We start from the raw sequence: 24,262 nt of genomic DNA, 5'->3' as shown, positions 1-24,262 counted from the left end.
TAGTTTAAATGTCTGCTTTCAAAAAGAAAACAGTGCAGCCTGGTGAAGAGTCAAGCTTGCAGATATTTCTGATACCATTTCTTGCAGATCAAGATTCCTTCATCATTCGTCATAGGCAGCAGCCAGTTATACTACAGCCATCTGTCTCTTTCTGGTCTTTCCTACGTTAAGAGAATCAAAACATTCTCAACTAATTCAGACCTGTGAGAATTTGCAGTACTGGGGGGCTGTTAGCGTAAAGAGGTTGCTTGTGTTGCAACAGTATCACATCACCTTTTTCAGAGAGAATTGAATCACCTTGGCTTTTGCAAACGCCTGCAGCAGCTTTGCTACGGTAGGGCTCCTAATGTTGCCAGCGCTCATGGGGATGAAAAGTAATAAGCAAAGAAGGAATTGTGGGGAAATTTTCCTACAGAAGATGGGACTTCCCTAGATGTGCCTTTGTTTTTTGCATGCCCCTTTCTCAAATTACCTAGCTTTTCATACTCCCTACTGAGATGAATACTGCAATCCTGCTATTATAACTAATATAATTATTATAACTATAGACAAGTTTCAGAAGACGACATCACATACTATTCAAACCATCGGTTATCATTAGAGAAGTTGGGAGTAATTGCACCAAATTTAAGGAGTTGATTGTTTACTCTGAAAAGTTAATTGAAATAATTAACTAACATAGCAGAGACTTAATTGAAATCAGAAGGCTGGCTATTTTTTAATTCCCAAGACAAACACTGGTGGAAGTTCTGTTCTTTGTGTGTCACTAAAGTTTGAGACTAAGGAGACGTCATCCAATGCCAAGTAGGGAGGTTTTTGCATGTTGTTGTTGTTGCATGTGTTATCATACTGCCCCATTCCTGCTTCAGATAATTTACCGTTTAGGTACAAGACAACAGATGGAGACGCACAGAGGGGGATTTAGTAGTTACACAAGGAAATAGTATGTTCTCCTATGCTGCCTTCCTGGCTCAACGGCTCTTGGATTCTTTTCTGCACAGCCTGTAGCCAGGTATTTAAGATAGTCACAGCCTGTAGCAGAACAGCCTGTAGCCAGGTATTTAAGATAGTCACCTGGGAGGTAGAAGATAGGAATTTGAAATTCCCCAGGCATTGGAACTGGATATCCTACATCCTGGCCAGAGACTTTAACCATTTGGCTTCAATAAACAGAGATGGTGGCACCACAACCACTTCCTCCTTTTACTGCAGCTGTGACTTGAGAGTCTCGCTCCACCCGTGATGGGAAGGATATAAGTGCTGACCTCCAGCAAGTGTTCTGGGCTGTGGATCCCGAGTGAATTGTCAGTTGTTCCCTGCAGCCTTTGGCAAGGGCCAGATTTCAAGTATCACCAGTGGTCAGTGTGTCCTGCTGGCTTGCTCTAGATCACAGCTGTCCGACTGGCAGCCCACAGGTGAATGTAGACTGCAAAAAATTGCTCCTACTGCAGTGGGGTCAGGCTCTCAGCTTCTTCTTCTCCCATCCCCTGGTGGTGGGATGGCATGGCAGGGAGGGAAGTCTATCTGTGTGTCTTCACAGTGGGGGTGGAGGGACCAGACCACCAGCCCTATCTGTGCAGTGCATGCAACATGGGGAATTAGGCTGCATGCGTGTTCTAGGGGCAGGAGGGGGCATGCAGTCCCTGAGAGGTGAGGCCTGGAGTTTTGTGGCCCATGTACTGTGCAGCGCCCCTCCAACCCCCATTGCTCACAAGTTGAACAGCCCTGCTGTAGATGGCTGTACACTGGTTGGTGTGCCATTGTGAGGTGTCTAGAGGCAGGTCTGTATTGCCTGCGTGGCTGCACTGAGGCTGCTTGCCTGTGCTTCAAAACCAGAACTGAGGAGGATGTCTGAAGACAGCAGCAGAGAGTGTCCGCAGAGCATTTTGACTGTGTCCATTGTGGTTTTGGAGTGATTTGGGGTTGGGGACTTAGTTTTTGGCAACAACCTTAGGAAGTCCTTGGAGGCAGTATAGACATCAAGGCTTCTTACAAATGTTAAACCAAACAAAACTGCCTTTTACTGAAAGAACCAGCTCATTACTTTGACCCAGTTTTGCAGTTGTCTGCATAGACCAGGCTCTTCAGCAGGTCTTTTTGGCACTTATCTCTAAAGCTGATTCAGTGTGTTATTGGATAAAGTGCCAAAAAAGCCCCACTAAAAGTCCTGATCTATACAAATATTGGGCAAGCTGGGTTCAAATAGTATGATGCCTCCTCTGGGCATATGCTGGACTCAGCACAGGAGTGCACTGAGTTTAAAGTAAAGCATCCTTTTTTTGTTGTTTTTTTTGGGGGGGTTTAATATCTGTAAGTAGCCCTATACTTCATTCCCCTGCACACTAAATGGAGTGTAGACGCTTAGTTCAGATTCTGTTCCAAGGGTCAGGAGCCTAATACTTAGGCATTGCAGCTTCCTTCTCTGTGGAAGACCTTTGTAGCATCTTGCTGCTTGACCTACTTGTTCCAGTCCTCGTTCTTACCCCATTTATATCCAAGTTACATTGCTTACATCAGTCAGATTCTGGTCTCCATGCACTGTAGAAAGTCTTTGCATAATCAGACCCATAATTATAAGTCGCAAAGCACGCAAGGTAAAAGTGTTATCCTGAGGATGCTTACCTTTTGATGCTTGTAGTAAACCAGGGGTGAACAAAATGTGGCTCACCAGCTGGTTGGATCCGGACTATGGGCGGGCACCCGCCAATTGGTTGCATCTGGGCCATGGTGCTCTGCATGGGGCTGAGCCCTGCCCAGGGCAGCCAGCACTCCCACCCACCCCAGCCCTAGCCAGTGTGCACAGCTTCCTGGCAGGCTGCTCCCAGTGCAGCTGCCCAGGTACTGGTTGGATCCCCCTGCCTCCAGTAGCTCCTTCTCCTTCTGCCCCTACTGCTCCAGCATGCAGCACAGAGAAGCAGCAGCAGCCATGGGGATGTGTGCTGGGCACTGCATGTCCAGGAGGGGTGAAGGGGGAGCTGCAGCTGTGTGGCTCCTGCCCCAGCATGTGGTCCAGCTCATGGCTGCCTTCCACCCACTTGGCTGCCCAGGGGTGGCTGATCGTCTGCCCCACACACACACTATACAGGAGTAAGACTTTATTTACAGCTACTAGGCAATTGTCTCTCTATATATGCTACTCAAAAAAACATAAATCAGGACAAAACTTTAAAAAATTAAATAAAATGAAATAAATCAAATTAAAATGAAATAAAATTAAAATATAGTAGATGTTTGATTTTCAGTTTGATTTGTTTTTTACTATAATTTGTTAAAATGATATCTTCTGAACGATTTTGCATGTGTGGCCTTCAACAGCTCACCGAAACTTAGTAAGTGGCCCTCCAGCCAAAATCATTGCTCACCTTTGTAGTAAAGTGACAAAATTCAGGTAAGAGTTGGCTTAAATGTAAATATGTTGTTTTGAAAGTTGTCCTCTTAGAGATAATTATATACGTGCCTAAGAACTGACATGAATGTACTTAATATGTCCTTAATTAAATTTGTATCTTGATCAGAAGGGTGAAGTTTGGACCAATCCCTAGAGCAAGTAAAAACGTATGAAACGTTCTGGCTCTTTTCTTTTTTCCTCTAGCCTTTCCGTTGTGCACACTGCCATTATTCCTGCAATATATCTGGCTCTCTCAAGAGGCATTATAACAGAAAGCATCCCAATGAAGAGTATGTTAATATAGGGACTGGTGAACTTGCTGCAGAAGCTCTTATACAACAAGGTAAGTTTCCAGGGTTTTTTTTAATTATTTAGTCTATGGGTGAGGGCTCGTTTTTGTTTTTCTTTTTTGCTGTTGGACCAAGCTGATTTAAAGGTGAATTAGCAATGACTTCACAGTTTAATTACCCGTTCTCTGAAAAAAAATATCTCCTTTTATTGGTTATGAAATGGCTACCTTTTCAATTTCATTCATCCTACTCTTGTTCCCCATTTATGAAGTGCTGTGAACAAAAGTTCCTGATTGGCCTTGCCTTTCATAGTCATTATTTTATATCCATTTATTGTATCTTTTCCTCATTTGCCTCCTTTCTAATTCAGGTAAACAGTCCCAATCTCTCTCCAAATAAGAAATCAGCTAACAAATGACTGTGACTGTTTTTGTAAGTCTGAGCTAAGTTCTGAACAAGATCAAGAGTAAATGGCACTAGGTTGTTTTCTCAGTAAACAAGTAGATTAAAGGAGAGGAAATAATTACAAATCGGTTGTAAATGAAAATGGCCTTGGCCTCGCACTGGATTTTTGGAGGCATGTCAAATAGTCATTTGAATTGAAATCAAAATAAGGCTATAAAGTTTGACTATATCTGATGATAAATTTAATTGTATCAACTTTTAGTCTGGTACACAAAGGCATTTTTCTCAAAGGGATATTTGGAGGTTTTCAAAGGCACAAATTCCTCATATGTACAGACCTCCCCTGGCAGTTAAGCACTTCAACTTTGTACTTCTGTCCTCCTTAATGGTCGTTTTACTGTTGAAACCCAGTGCTCTGTTGTGAAACAGTTATGGTGATCTTTTTCACCTTGTTATTCTATATAAACAAGAATAAAAAGGATTCACAGGTTTCACTTGAAGATGGATTCTGCACCCTAGAACTCAAGGGGCGCATCCACACAAGCACACACATGCTCTTTGTGGCATCTCAGAGGCTTTAGAGGTGCCACAAAATGCACCCTGTGCGTGTGATTTGGTTCTTGGTGGTGCATATTTGCAGCATGGAGCCAGATTTAGGTGCTCGAAATCCTAGCATCAAGAAAAAGCACACTGAAAAAGTGGCACAGGACACATGGCAGCAGAGTGCACCAACTGAAACCGGAGCCTGGCTGGCCAGAGCCACACACCAGCTACCGGCCAGGCTCCATGCACCTGGATTGCCACCACTGCAGCCCCAGGACCCCAGATGAGGCTATTGGGGCCAGCCCAGGTGCTAGCCCCAGCATCCCTTATCCCACAAGGGGCAATTTGCCCCACAGCAGAGCATGTGTGCAGGGGTACTCCCTGGGAACAACTAGCAGCAGTTCAAATATGTGCCACTGCTGTTTGTCCCCGGGGAAACACGTGTTTGTCTAGACATGCCCAAGGAGCGTACGCCACTCTTAATCAACTGATCTGATTTTCAGATTATAATTTAGGACCCTGGATGGCCAGGGTACCCAGCCTGTGAAAACAGATCATGCCCTCTTGGTTGTCGCTGATTTGTCAAGCTTCTATGGGATAGGACTGGATATGAAATAAGAGGTTAGATGGAGAGAGGGTAACCAAGAAAGTAGGAAATGCCTGACATTCAGGATTAAACATCAGAGGTAAAGCAACAGTAGAGGGTGGAGAGAGACATGTCAGAACAGTGGTTCACAGCCTTCCAGCCCTGCACACTGAACGAGTAGCGTGGGATCAGTCTGTGAGCTGTAGTGGAATCAGCATTTGGGGTGGGTCCACAGTTGCAAGATATGACTGTGTTTCCAGATCCACCCGTGTGCTGGCTTGATCTAGCATGCAGGGCTGTATCTTCTGGCCCACAGGGCTCTCCAAAGGTCTGGAAGTGGTTTTAGTAAAATTTGAAAGACATCTAGAATAAGCTGTAATTTTTAGATAAATATACTTTTCTCAGTCAGATGCTTTTCATTCCTTTTGCATCATATCTCTATTTCAAGCATTTACTGTACAGCAGCTCCCCCTGAGCAGTTTCTGGACCTGTGGGGTGCCCAATGGGCCAAGTGACACAACCCTGCAGGCCAGATCTGACCCACACGCCAGAGGTTGAGCATGCCCATGTTAAACTGTTATTTACACACTTATTAATAGCCTGTGATGACTTGATTAACTGCTGTTGTGGTAGTGCCATTTTAGGTTAAAAGTTTCCATGCAGCTGACTTCCTACATCCTTGTTATAAATAGTGGTCAGTACTACTGGTTGCTTGTTTTCCACCACTTAATTTTTTATTACTTATTTAGAAACCACAATTCTTTCTCTGCGAAGCAGTTCAAGTTCCCAGTTCCCAGGAGCTGGTGAAGGAGACGAGTACAAGTCTTACTATTTCCCAAGTGAAGTTTTGCTATTGTAAAATTGGCAGACAGACCAAAGCGAACAATCTGACCATGCAATCAGATAGCTTGTTCAGTATAAAATGTATTTAGAGATTCAGGAAACACAAAGCTCATACAGTTTTGGTTCCTGAAAGGGTTGGGGAAGGGGAGGGGGGAAATAAGCCAGATTAAATATTAAATTGCATTGTGTTGAAAGTGCTGAATTCCTCAATAGAGTTGAATTTCTTCCTTTTATTTCTGATAATTTCTAAGTACTTTTTGCATTTTGAATAGAACATACATACAAAACTTTTTTTTTAAATTTTAAGTTCCCAAAAGGCATTTTCATTTTTGTTAAGGAAGAATAGGTATCAGAATAATGGTATGGTATCAGATAATGAATAAAAACGCATTCTCCTAAGAAACATTATTTCTAAAAAGCATTTCCAAATGATTTGTTTTACAAAGAATCTTTGTGTACCCGAGACATAAAACCAGGTTTAAATAACACTAAAATTGGGACACAAGCAAAAGCTTTCAAAATTTAAAGCCTTATGCTCTACCTTTAACTTGTATTTTAGTAGAAAGGAGAGAGACAGTATCGTTAAGGTGGCAGCCTGTGGTAGCCTTACCCGCACAAGTCTTATTTCCCTTTTTTGTCACAGATTTAGAATGGCCTAAAGTTGGACTTTCTGAATTTCCAAGAGGATAGGAGTTATCAGTTTGTGAAGCTGCTATTTTGCAGTAGTGCAGGGCTGTATAGTTGGTAGCCCATGTGGCTCACACGGTTAAATTGCAGCCCCTGGGCACCCACTGAGACTCCACGACCCTCCACTACTCTGACTGCAGAAGCAGCTGGTTCTTCAAGCTCCTTCTCCCACTGACTTCCCCTTCTTTGCGCCTGGGTCAAGGTCACATAGTGTGGCACAGCTCATAGTGCTGGAGGAAGCGGCGAACTTGGTCACCTGAGGTGGCCTGTTGGAAAGCTCTGCTGGAATTGAAGATTGGAATGGGAAACACAGTTGTTGCAAATAGGGTGATACATAGTTGCATTGTAACTAAGCCCTTGTCCTGAAATAACATCCATAGAGACAGGCCCTGCACCCATGTAGAAATCCAGTAAGTCAGTGGTTATCTGTGTGGGTCCAGGAAGCCTGTCTTGATGAAAACTGTCGCTGGGTAGCTGTTCAGTCAAACTTTATTTACCCTTGGGAGCCACAATAACTGCACTTTTGAATGGCAATAAAAAGTAGTTTTTCTTGTTCATTGACACAAAATAAAACATTAAACATGGAAGAATAAAGGATAGATAATCTTGGGGTGAAGGCACTAGCTTGGGCTGAGGAGAACCAGTTTCCTTGCCTATTTGAGCTGCAGATTTGTCTGTCTGTGCCTTGGTTCCCTCATCTGTAAAATTAGAGTACCATGAACACCTGCTGCAGGAGTGCTGTGAGACTAGATTCATTAGCGTTTACACTCAGCCATTATGGTGATGAATGCTTCATAAGTAGATAAGATTTGCTATTTTTGGAATCATCAAATCCTGTGCATCTGGTCCCCGTAATCATTTTATAGGGCACAGCAAATAGGAGATGGTACCTTGGTAGGAAGTAAGGATGGGAGAGGATAGGAGGGCAATCAGGACATTGTTTAAATGACCCCATGAGATAGCATTGAGTATTTTAAATTTCCAGAATTGGGATTTGTAGTGTTCACTGTCTTTTCCCCTGAGAGAGTACAGTCTGAAAGAGAGTATAGTAGTTGAACGAAACAAAAAAGCAAGTCAAGGCAAAACTGATGGGTGATGCAGGGTAACAAAAGTAAGGATGTGTACAGTTCACGTCTTGGCACTTTATTATTGTATTTTCTCGCAAACAACATATACCTTTTCTTTTCTTTTTTTCCCAAAAACCAGTCACTGGAAGTTGGATTGTGTATTATATGCAAGGAAATATAGTAAGAGCAGTTTCTGTTGCCTACTGGGCAAAAGCAAAAGTAAAGTCGGCCTACAGACCCCAAAGAGCAGAATAATGAGCAGGCTCAGCTCCTTAGTTGTTCTACTGCTCAGTTACTAGAAGAAAAGGTCCTATTTTTGTCATTCTGCCTTTAAAAACAAGGTGCGTATCTCATTCTGAGGTGCACTGTATGCAACAAAATATGGTAGTCTCGCTCAAGACACCTTTGACTGTTTGCACATGTATAAAGGCTCATTTTTTAAAAATAGCAGGATTGGTGTATGAAAAAATCTTCAGCTCTGATATTTGACTTGTACCATAGAAAACTACCAAGAAGGTCAACAAAGTGTGAAAGACAATGGTTTAAAACAATGAAGGAAAAAGGAAATCTAGTAAATATTAGACAGTGTCTGCACTGGGCATTTCCCATACTGAGCTTTGCTCTGTAGAGGCCACCTTCTGAAATGGAAACAGTCGTGGCTGCTTTTGTGCTTTGGGTGAGTAAATAGCACTGCTGAGTGACAGTGCTAATTAGCCCTCCCCAAAATTGCATAAATCCAGCTGTCACTCCTGGTTCAGGCAAAGCAAGTCAGCATGTTTTAAGGGTGTCACTGCCTAGCACAGATGACCTTCAGTGCATAGATTATGGATTTGATTAGACTTCTTTCTTGACTTGTTGTCCCATATATTACATACCCTTTCTTGCTCCCCAGCCAGCTCAGGATCATGTGCATTGCCTTTAGAGCCCTTAATTTCTGACTGCGTTGTTGAAGTGGTCAATGCATTACATTTATGTGAAATATTTTGATTAAGGTATTAAACTTTTTCTGAGCTTCCCGGAAATGTGTAGAGTACAGAGAGATGCCATGCTGATCATCAAAGTAACTACACAACCAAGTTATACCCCTATTATTTTACTTTTTAGATGGCTGTTAGAATTAATACCAGCAAATAACGGCCAAAGAGCAGATACTTTCAGCCACTTCTGTTTTATTGAACTGTTTAACTTGAAATTGAATTTTAACATGTTTCTAAGTAATAAAGGAAATTAGTAATGTAACCTTCATGGGAGCTAGCACAGGGCTCAAGGATATCTTGCAGAACATCATACCAACTATTTTCAGTTTTTTCAAATTGCTTTTGGAGCCCTGGTGTTTCACTCAGGGAGTCAAACTAAAGGAGCATGATTTGGAAAAAATCATGTGATTAAAACCCAAGCCTGAGATTCGGGAGACCTGGATTCTGTCCCCGGCTTTGCTCAGATTTCCTTGGTGAGCCTGTGTGAAGGATTTATCCACACTTTGGCTAAAATGGGAATAAGGCACTTCCCCTTTTCTGTAACGTTGTTCCCCTTTTATCCTTGTCTTTGTAAGTTTATATAAGTTGGCTCTTGGAAACAGGAGCTTTCACTTTGCTTCTGTACAACCTCTTATGCAGTGGGGTCTTAAGTCACAGCTGGGAGCTCTTAGTGGTATAGATATTATTTCCTAAAGGTTCAAAGCATGGGCCAGTGCATGTGTGGAACATAACAGGCCCAATTTTTAGTAGCAGTAGTGCATATGTGTTAGGTAGAAATAAGAGTAATGCCTATCTCACTGGGACAGTAAGTCAGTAAATTAATTGCTTGGGAAGTGCATTGAGGTCCCTTGACAGAAAAGGGAAAGAAAGTGCAAAGTATTCATGTATATCATTCTGCTGCAGGCAAAAATATTTGTGTCCAAAGTAGATAAGGTATGTCATTCACTGACCTTTTCTATATATCGCCCAACTAGTTAATGAATTGAATAGAAATTAATTTTCTTGGGCTTTGATGTCTATTAACTGACACAAAGTTATACATTACCAACTTGATTGCATATTTCCATTTGTTGTTCCTTAATTAAAGTCACAATGACAAAGGTTGGAGCTTTAATTAATGTAGTGTATTGTTATTATTCTTTTAATTTAAAAGTAATGGGGAAAGGTCTTTATCCTAAATGATTCTTTATTAAAGGTTGATGTGGAATTAATATTTCATTTCATTTTTGTAGCTGATGATATCTTTGTCCTAACCTGAACCGAGGTACAGAAGTTTGCTTTTGTGCATTGTTGCATATCAAGACCTTTAATAAAGAAGCAATTTCAGTTAGTATAAAAGCTGAGGATTGAGCATCTGCTGTAATAGGGTAATTTGATAAAGATGGGGGGCGATCTTTGAAGGCTAATAAGAGTCATTGAAAGAACCTAGCAACTAACTTTAACTTTACTCTGTATTATCAAAATTAAAAGTTTCATTTCATGCCACCTGCAGGATATCATGTGTTGGTTTTTCATTGCTGTAAAAATGAGCATCTTTTCTAGTCATGTGATTCGTGGCAGATCAGCATTTGTATCAAGCATTGATCAGCATTTGTATCAAGCATGTGACCAGTTACATGGCACAAGTGGCTGACAGTATCTGCCAGGGCAATGGGTAATAATGGGCAGAGAACCATCTGGTGGCACAGGACCTTAAACAGCATGAGGAACTTTCTGACTGTATTCATTTTAATGAGGTCTGGACTTCTGGTGTGACATTCGATAGTATTTAGATTATTTCCATTCTGGTTTAATGGCTGAAGGAAAAAAAGACAAATGCTTATTTGCATAATTACGTGCCTCTTAGATCTGACATTTGACCAAATAACTTTCATAAGAAAAGCATGCAAAAGCCGGTTTAATCTAGTGTAGAAATTGGAAGCTTATGATTTTGTCATGCTGGGTTTTTTTAATTATGGTGCTAGAAGCTCAGAGAGTAAACAATAGCCTGTATTCCTGTAAAGACCACAAAGAAAATATCTATACTTGCACTTTTATATTTTAAAATAAGCAAAAGGTTCCAACACACAGAAACCAAGCTGTTTTGGAGAAAGATGCACTTCTGTTGTTAGCTTTGTCACTATATAAGTCCAAGAGAGGTGAACAGTCTTCCTCGATCACTCAGTGCTGTTAAATATGATGGTGCTAGATAGCCACCTTAAGGGATTCTTTGAATTAATAAGGTACACAACCAACTTGGGGAGAATTTAGTGAAATTTTAAACCAATTTTTAAAAAATTGCTAAACATTAACTAACAGGAAAGTGCATTCCTCACAAAAACACCTCATCCTAATAGGAATTTCATCCTTCCCTGAAGGCAAACAAGACAGGGGCTTATAAGGCAAATGGGAAAACAAAATTCAGTGTCCATGGCTGCTGAGGCCCCAGTCCTGCCAAATATTGCTCTTAACTTCTGGGTGGATGTATGACTGGGGTGATAGCTTCTGAGGGTCTGAATGTGATTTGAAGAGATGGACCTTACAACCTAAGAGTCTTTTCCCTCTGGACTCTGCATTCACATATCAGGCTTTATACACAAGACAAGCCCCAATCAAATCCAGGTTGTAGACATCCTTGGACTGGGAAGAGATTTAGTTGTGAGTTTTGGCTAACACCCATTTCTTGAGTTTTAGATTTAAATCAAGAAGTCCAACCAAAAGCAAAGACCAGCTGTGCAAGTGGGACCACTGTGTTTGGTACTAGCTGAAGTTTCCTCTTGATTTCCAGTCATTCAAGGAGTCGAACTTGATGACCTTAGGGGTCCCTTTCGGCCTGACTTTCTTATTACGCTATGAGTCTGCTGAGGAAGGCCGAGAGCTGGGAGAACACGTCTGCTGCCATATTGAGCTAGAGAGCCAAGGCTGGAACGGCTAACAGTGTGCATGCAGGAGCTGTAGAATGTGTCTGCCATGCCCGAGTCAAGAGCTGGTTGGCAGGAGAAAATGGGGATAGGGAGTGATGAATGGAAGGACTTTCCTTATGACTTTTCCAACCTTCAGTCAGTTGACATCCAAGAGGACTAATGGTTAGCGGATGGTCTTGCTCATGGACTTGCCTAGAGACTGAAGGGAGTGGCAGACTCCGTGGAAAATGCTCCTAAGTAGGGCGATCAAGGGATTCCTGCTGAGGAAGGACTCCAGCAGAAAACAGTGAGAAGGCTGAAAAGAGGGATTGAAGGGTATGGCAGAATACACAGGGACTAGAGCAGTGGTTCTCAACCTTTTTCAGGCTCAAGGCACCCCTTGGAAAATGCCAGCTCCTAGCTTTCATTTGTTTTTTGACTACAGAAAAATAATAGAGCAGTTCTTCTGCTGAAAAGAACTCAGGAAGATTGCAACAAGTCAGAAAGTTTTTTGCACTATTGATTCCTATTTGAAATCTCTTGAATTTAACTTGCAAGTCACGTGCAAGTGTTTGCACACCTAACAGTGCTCCTATTATGTGGCACCCTGGGCCACCCTTAAAAGTATTTTGCGGCATCCCTGTTTGAGAATCACTGGACAAGTGTATCTGTTCTGCTCTGCCACACATGGATATTGGAGCAGTGTTATGGATTTGTTGCTCCTCCTTAGGCACACGTGCTTTTGTGTTAAAAATTGTATCAAACATTGTAATGGCGCTACTGGTCAAATTATATTTTAGAAGTGTTCAGTGCAAAGAAAGCAAAGGGAAGAAGCAGTATCAGCTGTCAGTTTCTGCGGCTGCCACCGACAAGGTACGTCTGCTCAGCAGAGGAGGTGGCAAACTTGAATGGGTCTCATGGCTTTATTATACTCCAGTAATATAATTGCACAAAAGGTATCCAAGATCATTGCAGTAAAGGATAATAATGCCAAAAATATCTTCTCATTTTTTCACCCCCAGGTGGCATTAAGTGCCCTGTTTGCAGTTTCGTGTATGGTACAAAGTGGGAATTTAACAGACATCTTAAGAACAAGCATGGACTGAAGCTAATAGAACAGGATGGGGAGACAAAGTGGGAGGTAAAAATAAAGTTGCTACAGCTTTGCCTTAACATTTCCAAAATCTCTGCAGAGGTATAGAATGGAATGAGTGCACAGAAATATGCTATGGACATCTCTATGCAGTAGAAACATTTCTTCTCTCTATTATCTCTGTCTTGAATGCATACAGTGGAAAGGCTTTTAAGCTTGACTTTAATATCTAGCAGGATTAACAAGGTCATAAGTGGTTATTACTTCTCACTAGTGCTTCTGGGCTTCTACATTTACTTGCTGGAAAAAAATAAAAGCTTTAGGAAATAAATGTAAAGCTGAAAAGTCTGATTTGGAAGTTTATGTTATGTTAATTAAAGAAAGCTTTGTCTGTAAAATCATGTGATCTGGAAAGGTCTGAATTCATAAACTAGCCAGTGGAAATGGAACACTGGACTGAAAAATAAAAGCAACAACTTTTATCTTGTCTGTGCTTAAGGAGCATGTTGAAGCCAATGCATTATCACCAACTCTAGTTGTTCAAAATCATGACTCAAGACTCAAATCCAGGTTTGGTTTGGTTTTTTTTTGATGTGGCTCATTTGTCTTTTGAACTTTTGGAGTTGATATTTGCAAGCTTTCCTCCACAATGAAGAAGGTAGATCCTATGCTGTTTAAATGTAAGATGGGGTTTTTGTGCAGTCACTTGGCTGCACAAACAGGGGTTTTTACAAAAACACCGGAATACCATGCAACTTACAGTAAAACATAAGAGTTGGCAGTATTGTGAGTGGCAGTCTTTTCCATTGGTCTCAGTGGGATGTGGTTGAGTTTCATTGACTTCAGTGGGCTGCATATTTTGGAGCAGCTCCTCAGATGGTATAATTTATTGGCATTCCCTTTACTGCTAGGAGGATCTGGCCCTCCATTTTGTGGAATGGGCAGGAACAAATAAGATTATTTGAGATGCTGATCAAATTGGTTGCTTATCCCGGGGTGGCCCTTCAAGTGACAGATCTGGTGCTACCCATCTTGGCTTCATGTTCTCATATGAAAAAGGTTATTTGTAATAATGCACTTTATTGTATCATGACTCCAAAACTGAAGACCCTGGGTTTCCAGGTCCAATTTTGATTTAGCTGAAATGACGCTTGAAAAATTGTTCTTGCAGTGCTCTTTTACCAAGCCATTCACTATGCAGAACTTTTGTGGGATCTGAGAGGCTTCTAGCATTTTATGGCAGACTCTCAAAAAGCTTCAGCATAACTAACTCCAAATTCAAACTTCCATCCTGAAGTCATTATCCAAAACCTGGTCTAAATCTACTGTCAGGCCTTCCTATTGCTTTTTTGGTTCAGTGGCAATGATAGTATAGCAGTCTGTTCTTTTGTTTGAAGAGCCATTTGAATTTTGTGGCTAAATGATTTCCAGTTTAAAAGGTTTTTGACAAAATATTATGGTACTGATAGCAAATTATTAATGGTATAAAGCCTATTCTTATATGAAACGTGTCAGCAGAAGGCAGGCTTACTTAATGCATATTAATTCAAAGCCCCTACAGTTCACATATGCAAATAGGCAAATGGATTTTTCCCCCTAATATTTAGTAGAAAGTTAATAGCAGTGCTCTGTAATGATATCATAATTTATTCCATTTACAGAATTTATTAGATTATATTTACTTATATGAAATGTATTATTAAAAAAACTTTTCATTTGCCAAAAAATGGCTTGATCTATTGTTTAAATCGATGAAAGCTTTGAGATTTTATTTTGCTTCAATCAAAGTTGTATATTTTTTTTATCATAGAATTATAACCTCTCTATGTTTTATTTCCTAGCTTGCAAAATTCATTACATTCCAATGAGTCTCCTGGCCATTAGAATAAATTAGCAAGCTTCTCCTAATAGTTGAGGGCAGAGACCAATTTGATTAGCTGTTTGTTTTGGGTGTTATGTCTGTACCCTGGATCAGGACTTAGCCCATGGAGCAACATCATCTGACCTACAGAACTCCCCCTCTGTCTGAAAAGTTGGCATTGGGGGAGCACTGGCAGTATTAATTTCTACTTCCCTACTGGCAAATATCCCTCCTTGTGCAGAGCCCTGCAGGCCAGCTCGCATGACCCTGCATCTTAGATATGGCAGCACAGGGTGGGATCCAGGTGGTGACCCTGTGGATCCAGCCCAGACACCAGTGCCATACTACTCGTCTAGCCTGTGGAGCCATCACTGCCCTATGTGATCCCTTGCTTCTGCTGCTGAAGGCATTAAAGGTCAGGGCAGCTACACACCTTTTAATTTTCTTCACGATGCCTGTAGCTATAAGACAAAACTCCTGCGGTGCCCGCAGTTCTGTATGCTGTGTCATTTGCTATTTATATTTCCTGCCCAGTTGTCAGCGACTATTACAATTTAGCCCATTGGCTTAGAAAGGAGGTAGGGAGAAAAATTGTATCTCAGAGTCAGGAGGATACTTGCTGGACTGCTTCTCTCTAGAGATGATGGAGCTTTGAGTATTTAAGTCCTATCCCTGCTAAAACGTTCCTATTTCTATTAATTCTTCAGAATTGATGCTTCTGCCACAATGGAGCATTTATCCAGGTAGTCCTCATTACGTGGCTCTCACACAGCACTAATAAAGTGAGGGCATCTCTTTAAACTTTTCCTCTGCAAAGGATCCCCGAGGTGAGAGGTTCTTTTGAGCTCACGTTGAAGAAAACAAGACGAAAGCCATCTCACTGAGTGCTCAGATGAGTCTACTGACAGTCAAGCTCCAGAGCTCCCCCATTTATTGAGAAAGTCTCACTCCTTCACTGTGGAGTTGGTTAGAGACTCAAAACCTTCCTTAGCCCAAAAGTTCAGGGAAAGAAGGGAGAAAAGACACTAGTTTCAGGGTGACTGGATCTCCTTCATGGACAGCAAGTAGGTCCAAGTACTGAAGTAGTTCCCAGTTGAGATGGGAATGTGCTTGATACCTTGGCACTCAACTTAAGGTGCTTCATGGGCAAATAGCTTGTCTCCATACCAGCACAGAAGCAGTCAGCACTGAAACCCCCACTACCAAGATATAAGTCTTCTGTGCTGGCACTGAAAGTCCAGGCATTAATACTGAAGCACCCTATAACCCCTGTCTGTATGAAATGAGAGAGCATCCTGGGTGTCCAGGCCTTAGCAGAGGCTGCTATTCAGTAAGACTTGATTGCACATACCAGAAATGAATACATATAGAAGTAACTGGGTTATCAGGGGGGTTATGACACAAAGGCTGCTTGCAAACATTAAAAACAAAACAAACAAAACAAAGCACTTTACTGGAAGAAGCAGCACGTTGCTTTGACCCAGCTCTGCAGTGTCTGTATAGATGGGCACTTCAGCAGGGCCTTTTGGCACTTTTATCTAATCGGCTATTAGGTAGATAAAAGCACCAAACCCCCCCACAGAAGTGCCTGATCTATACAGATGTTGGGTGAGCTGGGTCCAACTAATGCACTGTCTCTTGGGCATGCACTGGGCTCAATGCAGGGGCATCATGTGGAGTTTAAAGTAAAGCCCTGTTCTTGCTGGGGGGTGGTTTAACGTCTGCAAGCAGCCAAAGGGTCACTGTCTGACTTCAAAGGAACCCTGCGTGCAAGTATCTGGAAGTCTAAAAGAGGTATTGGGGCATGAGGTGACATTTTGACTGCAATGAAAAGCAACAGAAAACTCCTGCCAAATGCAGCAAAGAGCAGTCCTTCATAATATCTGCTGCTAGAAGTCTGTTGTTCAGTTTTACTTCATCTAAGCTCTGGATACCAATTGCCCTCTTATTTTCAAAGGTTGAAATAAGATCAATGGCTTCTCTTTCATTAGTTAACAACAGAGATCTCTGAAGAATCATCCCCTCACTATCTCCATATCACAGAAGCTGAAGAAGATGTTCAGGGAACTCAAGCTGCTGTAGCTGCTCTGCAGGACCTAAGATACACTTCTGAGAATGGTAAGGGATCCCTTCTAGGTTTGAAATTATGCGGTTTATTTTTTTCATCAAAGCTCCCAATTCTTACGAATACACCTGACAACTTTAAACTTCATTCTGACATGAATTTTACTGTGGTATTTTCAGTAAAATTATGAGGTAGTAATAGTATAGTGTGCTTAAACTTTTTAGTAACATTCACTGTACTTCTTAGAGGCAGTATGTAGGTTTGAGGACCAAAGTGTGATCTATCATGGTTAGGTTTTTTTTCATTCGGGCTGCTGTAACACACGCAGGCTGTCTTTTAGCATAATATAACCCTGCCTCATCATTTTAGTTTTGATGTGTGTCAGTTCCTCTGTGTGTGTGTGTATGTGTTTCTGCGTGTGTGCGCGCACATGTGTGTGCATGCATGGGAGCATCAGGACAGATAGAAAACTCACATAGGGAGTGCGTGGAAGGAATTCTCTGCTGACCTGTTGTGGTCTGATTGTTTCTTTCATGTTGTATAACTGAGGGTATATAGAGATGTTATATTTGAGGTGCAAACAGAAGTGAAAATTTTTGCCCAGTCTGGCCACAGAAAGCCATTTATAGCATCAGTCTGGGGGGGCTTTCAGCTCTCACTGCAGGGTGGGGCAGGTGTATTGCAGCACCCACCCCCAAGGTGGGAGGGCTGCAATACACCCACCCCACCTTCCAGCACTGGCTGGGGAACCCCTAGAATGAACTCCTTCTGCTCCCTTTCCCACTCCCATTCTGAAACAGAGACAGGCTGAGAGAGAGGCGGGACCATTGCTAGGGGAAACTGGCTGCAAGCTCCCAGCCAGCAGCTAGATTCCCCTACCCCCATGCCCAAGAGTGAACTTCTGTTTGCTCCAGGGGATCATAGACTCATAGAAAGTTAGGGTTGGAAAGGACCTCAGGAGGTCGTGTAGTCTAACCCCCCTGCTCAAAACAGGACCATCCCCAATTAAATCATGCCAGCCAAAGATTTGTCTAGCCAGGTTTTGAAAACTTCCAAGGATGGAGCCTCCATCACCTCTCTGAGTAACCTGTTCCAGTGTTTTACTACCCTCCTAGTGAGAAAATTCTTCCTACTATCTAACCTAAAGTTCCCTTGCTGCAACTCAAGACCATCACTCCTTGTTCGGTCATTTGCCACCACTTAAATTATTGCCGTCGTCTGGACTCTCTCGACATTGTCCACATTCTTTCTGTAGTGGGGGGCCCCAAAACCAAACACAGTACCCCAGATGTGGCCTCACCGGTGCTAAATAGAGGGGAATAATCACTTCCCTTGACGTACTGGTGACATAGCTACCAATGCAGCCCAGGATGCTGTTAGCCTTCTTGGCAACAAGGGCACACTAGTGGCTCCTGTTCAGTTTATTGTCCACTGTCACCCCCAGGTCCTTTTCTGCAGAGCTGTTGCCCAGCCAATCAGCTCCCAGCCTGTCCCGGTGCATGGGATTACTCTGTTTTAAGCGCAGGACTTTGCACTTGTCCTTGCTGAACCTCATGAGATTCCTTTTGGCCACATCCTGCAATTTGCCTAGGCCATGCTGAATCCTAGCCCTATCCTCCAGTGGATTGGTGTCATCTGCAGACTTGCTGAGTGTGCTCTCTATGCCATCTTGCAGCTCACTGATGAAGACATTGAACAAAACCGGCCCCAGGACCACCCCCGGGGGAACTCCACTTGATACTGGCTGCCAACTAGACATGGAGCCATTGATTACTATCCTCTGAGCCTGATGCTCCATCTAGTTTTCTATCTACCTTACAATCCATTCATCCAGCCTGTACTTCCTTAGCTTGCCTGCCAGAATGTTGTAGGAGACTGTATCAAAAGCCTTGCTAAAATCAAGGTACACCACATCCTGTGCTCCCCCAACATCCACAGAGCCAGTTACCTTTTTGTAGAAGGCAATCGGGTTGATCAGGCATGACTTGCCCCTGGTGAATCCATGCTGACTGTTCCTGCTTACCTTTTTCTCTTCCAAGTACTTAGAAGTGGATTCCTTGAGGATCTGCTTCATGATTTTTCCAGGGACTGAGGTGAACCTGACTGGTCTGCAGTTCCCTGGATCCTCCTTTTTCCTTTTCTTAAATATAGGCACTATGTTTGCCCTTTTTGCAATGATCTGGGACTTCTGATCACCATGAGGTTTTCAAAGATGGTGGCCAATGGGTCTGCAATCACATCAGCCAACTCCCTCAGCACCCTCAGGTGCATCCAGTCTGACACCATGGACTTGTACATGTCCAGCTTTTCTAGGTAGATTCCTAACCTGTTCTTTCACCACTATGAGCTGTTCACCTCCTCCCCAAACTGTGCTGCCAGGTGCAGTAGTCTGCATGCTGACCTTGCTTGTGAAAACTGAAGGAAAAAAGGCACTGAGCACTTCAGCCTTTTCTGCATCCTCTATCACTAGGTTGCCTCCCCCATTCAGTAAGAGACTCACACTTTCCTTGATCCTCCTCTTGCTGCCAACATACTTGTAGAAACCCTTCTTGTTACCCTTCACATCCCTTACTAGCTGCAACTCCAATTGCTCTTTGGCCTTCCTGACTTCATCCCTGCATGTCTGAGCAATGCTTATATATTCTTCCCTAGTTCTTTGTCCCAGAATCCACTTTTTATAAGCTTCCTTTTTGTGATTTAGTTAACTAAAAAGTTCCCTGCTAAGCCAAGCTGGTCTTCTGCTATACTTGCTAGTCTTCTTGTGCCCTGGGATGGTTTGTTCCTGCACTCTCAGTAAGACTTCTTTAAAGTACAGCCAGCTCTCCTGAACTCCTTGCCCCTTCAGACTGGCTTCCCAGGGGATCCTGCCTGAGCTCTCTGAGTGAGTTAAAATCTGCTTTTGTGAAGTCCAGGGTTCTTACTCTGCTGCTCTCCATCCTTCCTTTCCTCAGGATCCTGAACTCAATAATCTTGTGGTTTCTGCTGCCCAAGTTGCCATCAACTATGGCATTCCTCACCAATTCTTCCCTGTTTGTGAGCAGCAGGTCAAGAAGAGCATGGCTCCTAGTTGGCCACTCTAGCACTTGCACCAGGAAGTTGTCCCCAGCACTCTCCAAAAACTTCCTGGCTTGCCTGTGCACTGCTGTATTGCCCTCCCAGCAGATGTCAGGGTGACTGAAGTCCCCCATGATCACCAGGGCCTGTGATCGGGAAACTTCCACTAGCTGTTTGAAGAAAGCCTCATCCACCACTTCTTCCTGGTCTGGTGGTCTATAGCAGACCCCCACCACATCACCCTTATTGCTGTCCCCTCTGACCCTACCCCAGTGACTCTTTAGCAGTCCTATCTCCAGCTTCATACTGGAGCTCTGAGCCATCATATGGCTCTTTTACATGAAGTGCAACTTGTTCTCCTCTTCTCCCCTGCCTGTCCTTCCTGAACTGTCCCACCACCAGGAGGCATCGCTCACACTGCAGACACTCCCTGACATGGCTGTCCCTGGAAGGAACCTGCAAGCAGCAGTCCCCAGAGTGCCAAACCTGGGCCTCCGACATGTACCTCCTAGTCCCCCAATGCTACCTGCTCCTCCTCTCCACTCCAAGTTACTTACGCTGGGTTCCCAGACGGCTTCCGGCACTGGCGAACCTGCACATACTACTCCCTGTCTAATCACATGGCTTAAAGTAAGCTGTGTGATTTTAGACTGGGTGCAGCAAACATTTGTACACAGCCTGAGTGTGGCCCTATTTTTTTGTAAACTATGACTTCCTCTGGCAGACCTGCTCACCTTTCATGGTTGAAAAGTATGGTAGACACATTGATCTGGTATACAGATAGAGGAATGGGTGTGATCATGCAAAATCTTCATTTCCCCTTTAACACTTTACTGACAAGAGTAGCTGTTCTGGGTTAAGGGGAACCACATAAGGTCAAATAGATTGTAATGTCAGACCAAGAGCATACTGAATAGCTGTCCTGAATAGAAGTTTAAGAGTTCAGATGCTGTTAAAACTAAATCTGCAGCAAATCCGTACTTGGAGTTTTAAAGCCTTGCATCTTCATGATTTACACTTAGTGCTCCAAGTTCTGCCTTTCGTTTGTTTCATCGCTACATTCTTTTAGATCATCTTTAAATAGGAGTAAAAATGAACAGTGCAGCTTCATTGCAGTTATCATCTTCCCCAGGAGAAGTATTTTCTGAATACTTTGTCCCTGGGAACCACAATTAAAAGGATGTTACTGAGCTGTTGGAAATTATAGCAAGAGTTTTACAAGTGGGATGGACACGAGGGACAAGAATGCTTGGAGCATTTTGATTTCTTTACCTTTAGAATGGTCTTGGCTATAATTTGTCTTGTGTTCATTGCTTTTCTGTAAGGTGAAAGACTTGACCCCACTGCTGTAAACATCCTTCAGCAAATCATTGAGTTGGGTTCAGAGACCCACGATGCTGCTGCAGTTGCTTCTGTGGTTACCATGGCGCCTGGAACCGTTACAGTGGTAAAGCAGGTACGAGTTCTTCAGTGTTGTACAATACATTTTAGTTGCATTACACTTTTTCATGAAATATGTATTATTCAACAGGGATTGAACCTTTATATCTTATTGAGAGAACAATAAAAAGGCTGACTTTTGAGTTAGAATTAAAGGACTTTTCCATTATAGACCCATGTTCTGCTTCAAGCAGAATTTCTTACAAATGCACATAAAGTATTCAGAAATTTGCTTGTAAGTAATTGTTGACTGTATTTTGTGCCTGTGCAAAGATGCTCCAGGTTTTTTTAAACACCTTTGTCAAAACATGTTTTCAGAATTATTAGAACAAAATTGCAAATAGCTTGGTAATAATTTTATTCATGTTATCTTTAAGAATAAATGCTACCATGGTTTAGTTAAAGATCAAATGCAATTCTGCAAAGTTATAATGTGTTTGTACAAATGCCGTCTTTGCATCTTTTTCCTCCTTTATAGTCATATCCACTGATGTCAGTGACAAAAATAGGGTTCATTTTCCTTTCCTGCTTCTCTACTCTGGACCAAGTCCATACAAGGTTTCATCACTGCAAAGTTAACCTGAACTATAGCTCAAGTGTTTTTCCAACTTGAGTCTAATCCACATACATCTCCTTATATTAAGCCTGACGGTTCTTTCAGCATAAGCTGCTTGGCCCCTCAGCTCAGGTAGCAGCATTGCTCAGCTCTGCTAATGTAATCAATTGGTGGCCCTAATCCAGTCTGGCTGAGTAGCTGGATTATTATTGAAAAATGCAGTCAGGTTCACTTGAGCCACATGAAATGCCTGGACATGAGACACATTTATACTGTTGTGTTTTACATCTGTTTTGTACACCAGAGTAAGTCACACTGGGAATCAGAGCGGACAAATGCCTCAGCTACCTAAGGGCCTGTTTGCCTGTAATAAGTGGCTGACCCCAGGCAATGGTAGATGCATGACACTTAAACCAGTGTAGTTGAATGCTGATTTTTTTTCTGGAGCGATTCTATGTCAGATTCAAGTAATTTATACTAGTGCTGAAGTTCACAGTCCGTGCATGCCTTGTTTGCACCATATGCCCAAAGTAGAGAAGGTTAACTGCAGTAAAGACAGAGTCCAAAAGCAATTGAATTTGATTATTTTTTCCCTTATATATCACAGAATTGCATTCAAAATTCCAGTCAGATATAGACAGGCAAGGTTCTTTGGGTAGATGTGATATCTTTTATTAGACAAACTCAGTTGGGCTAATAAAAGATATTACATCTACCCAAAGAACCTTGCTGCCTATGTCCTTAGACCAACCCAGCCCCAACCAAAAACCCAGTCCGATATAGATATGCAACCCACTGGAGACAGCAAGGTTTCAGAGTTGTCCCTGAGGCATATTTAGTCCTCAATTTTTGTTACTAGCGATGCCCAAAAAAAGGGCCTTCAGGTGTTTTCAGGATTATCTGTGGTCTGTGTTGTCTGGTGGTATGGAAGTCTAGAATGTCCATGCATGTTCTTTGCTATTATAGCTTCTCAGTATGTTCAGCGCAGTATATGCACTATCAATGCACTTCATCCTTTGGATTGTCCTCTCTACCATGAAGCTGTTTTAAATAATATAAAACAAAACCAGACTTCATTTTGCTAACCCCATTCTTCTTAGTGTCTTTATTAGAGGCATGGCAGCCTGCAACCGGTGACTTAATTTGGATTCTGTCTTTCTTGCCTGAAGCTTATAGAGGCTATTACTATTATTGAAGTCAAACTCTAGTCAAGAGGGAGCCAGCAGACTTCTCCTTCTGAGCTGATTCTCTCTGCAGTGTTGTCATTAGCTTGTGTGCTATCTACAGTAGCAAGGTGACCAAAAACCCTCTAATTATTAGCTTAATTCAGCATTGCTGCTTGAACTTTCTTTCTTTCCTTTTTTAACAGTAGCTATATTTGCACATCTGCATGCTGTAGCCTGCAGCGGTTACTATCAGCAAGCACATGCATTTCTTTAATGTTAGTTTTTAATGACAACCTGCTGTGATGCTTGAGACTTTTCATTGCCCTATTGCTTATTGCAGAGATTGTAAATGAATATTGGCAGTTCTTTAAGAATTTATTTGCTGGCCAAAATGCCACACATCTTCATTTTGGAAAGAAGATAACTAGCTAAAAGCTTTAAGAACATAAGAGATGCTGTAACTGGCTCAGACTGCAGGGCCATCTAGCCCACCATTCTGTATCTTGCATTAGCACAAAACAAGTGCTAAAGGGAAGGATATTTATGCAGGTCCTGTCCAAACTGATTTGTCCCCTGTTCCTCTTCCTTTGCAGCTTCTAGCATATAGAGGCATAAGGCATCCTAATTTGGAGGCTGCAGCCCTACTGTCATGTTTAATACCCACTGATGAGTTTCTTGTGCATGAATTTGTCCATTCCTCTTTTGAACTTGGTTAAATGTTCAGCCTCTACAACATCTTGTGTTAATGAGTTAATTATTCACTGTGCAAAGAAAGGAAGGCAGCAATTAGAATACAACAGCAGTATAGAACAAGTTAAAAGTTTTGCAGTGTAGAAAATTGATACAGGAATTTAAAGTCATTAGGGAAGCTCTATGGTTGTCAGGGCCAAGGGGAGTTTGAGAATCATAGGGATAAATGATGTTTTAGCAATGGCATGGGCCTTTTATCAGATGAGATGGTAAAATTGTTCATATAAGGCAAAAAAGACAGAAGTGTTTGGTAAATTTTTGTTCCGAATGTGGAAAGAACCAGCAACACATGAGGCTGATGAAATACTTTCCAGTCCATTAGTAGCTAAGCATGTTAAACATCATCTCTTAGGATTAAACACTTTTGAATAAGCTAGCCCTGAAAACTTGGGCCAGGAATTTGGAAAAAGGTAGTTTAGAAGATCTCTGGCCTGCTGGTATTAATGCTTAATAAATCATGGACTATCCGGAACATTTCAGAAGGCTGGAAGGGTCCTCACATAGCAATAATCAGGTAGAGCGAACGGGATGACTAGGGGGAACTGCAGAGTGGTTAGCCTGATGTCATGTCTTGGCAAAATAATGGAAAGCTGATAAAGGATTTGACCA

The 24,262-nt window shown here is 42.3% G+C and overlaps 1 protein-coding gene across 2 annotated transcripts in view; it reads left to right on the top strand.

Annotated features, from left to right (window-relative positions):
- Positions 1-24,262, top strand: part of ZFAT (zinc finger and AT-hook domain containing) — a 137,919-nt gene that overhangs the window by 93,837 nt on the left and 19,820 nt on the right. For both annotated transcript variants that reach the window (XM_019553066.1, XM_019553059.1), the window contains exons 12-15: positions 3,593-3,731; positions 12,691-12,809; positions 16,614-16,740; positions 21,067-21,197. In XM_019553066.1, the coding sequence (XP_019408611.1) occupies positions 3,593-3,731; positions 12,691-12,809; positions 16,614-16,740; positions 21,067-21,197 (516 nt within the window). The remainder of the gene's footprint in view (positions 1-3,592; positions 3,732-12,690; positions 12,810-16,613; positions 16,741-21,066; positions 21,198-24,262) is intronic.

The sequence above is a fragment of the Crocodylus porosus genome, unplaced genomic scaffold (assembly GCF_001723895.1).
Source record: "Crocodylus porosus isolate Cpor-Errol unplaced genomic scaffold, CroPor_comp1, whole genome shotgun sequence".
NCBI classification, from domain to species: domain Eukaryota; kingdom Metazoa; phylum Chordata; order Crocodylia; family Crocodylidae; genus Crocodylus; species Crocodylus porosus.
This window is presented reverse-complemented; position numbering and strand designations above follow the sequence as displayed.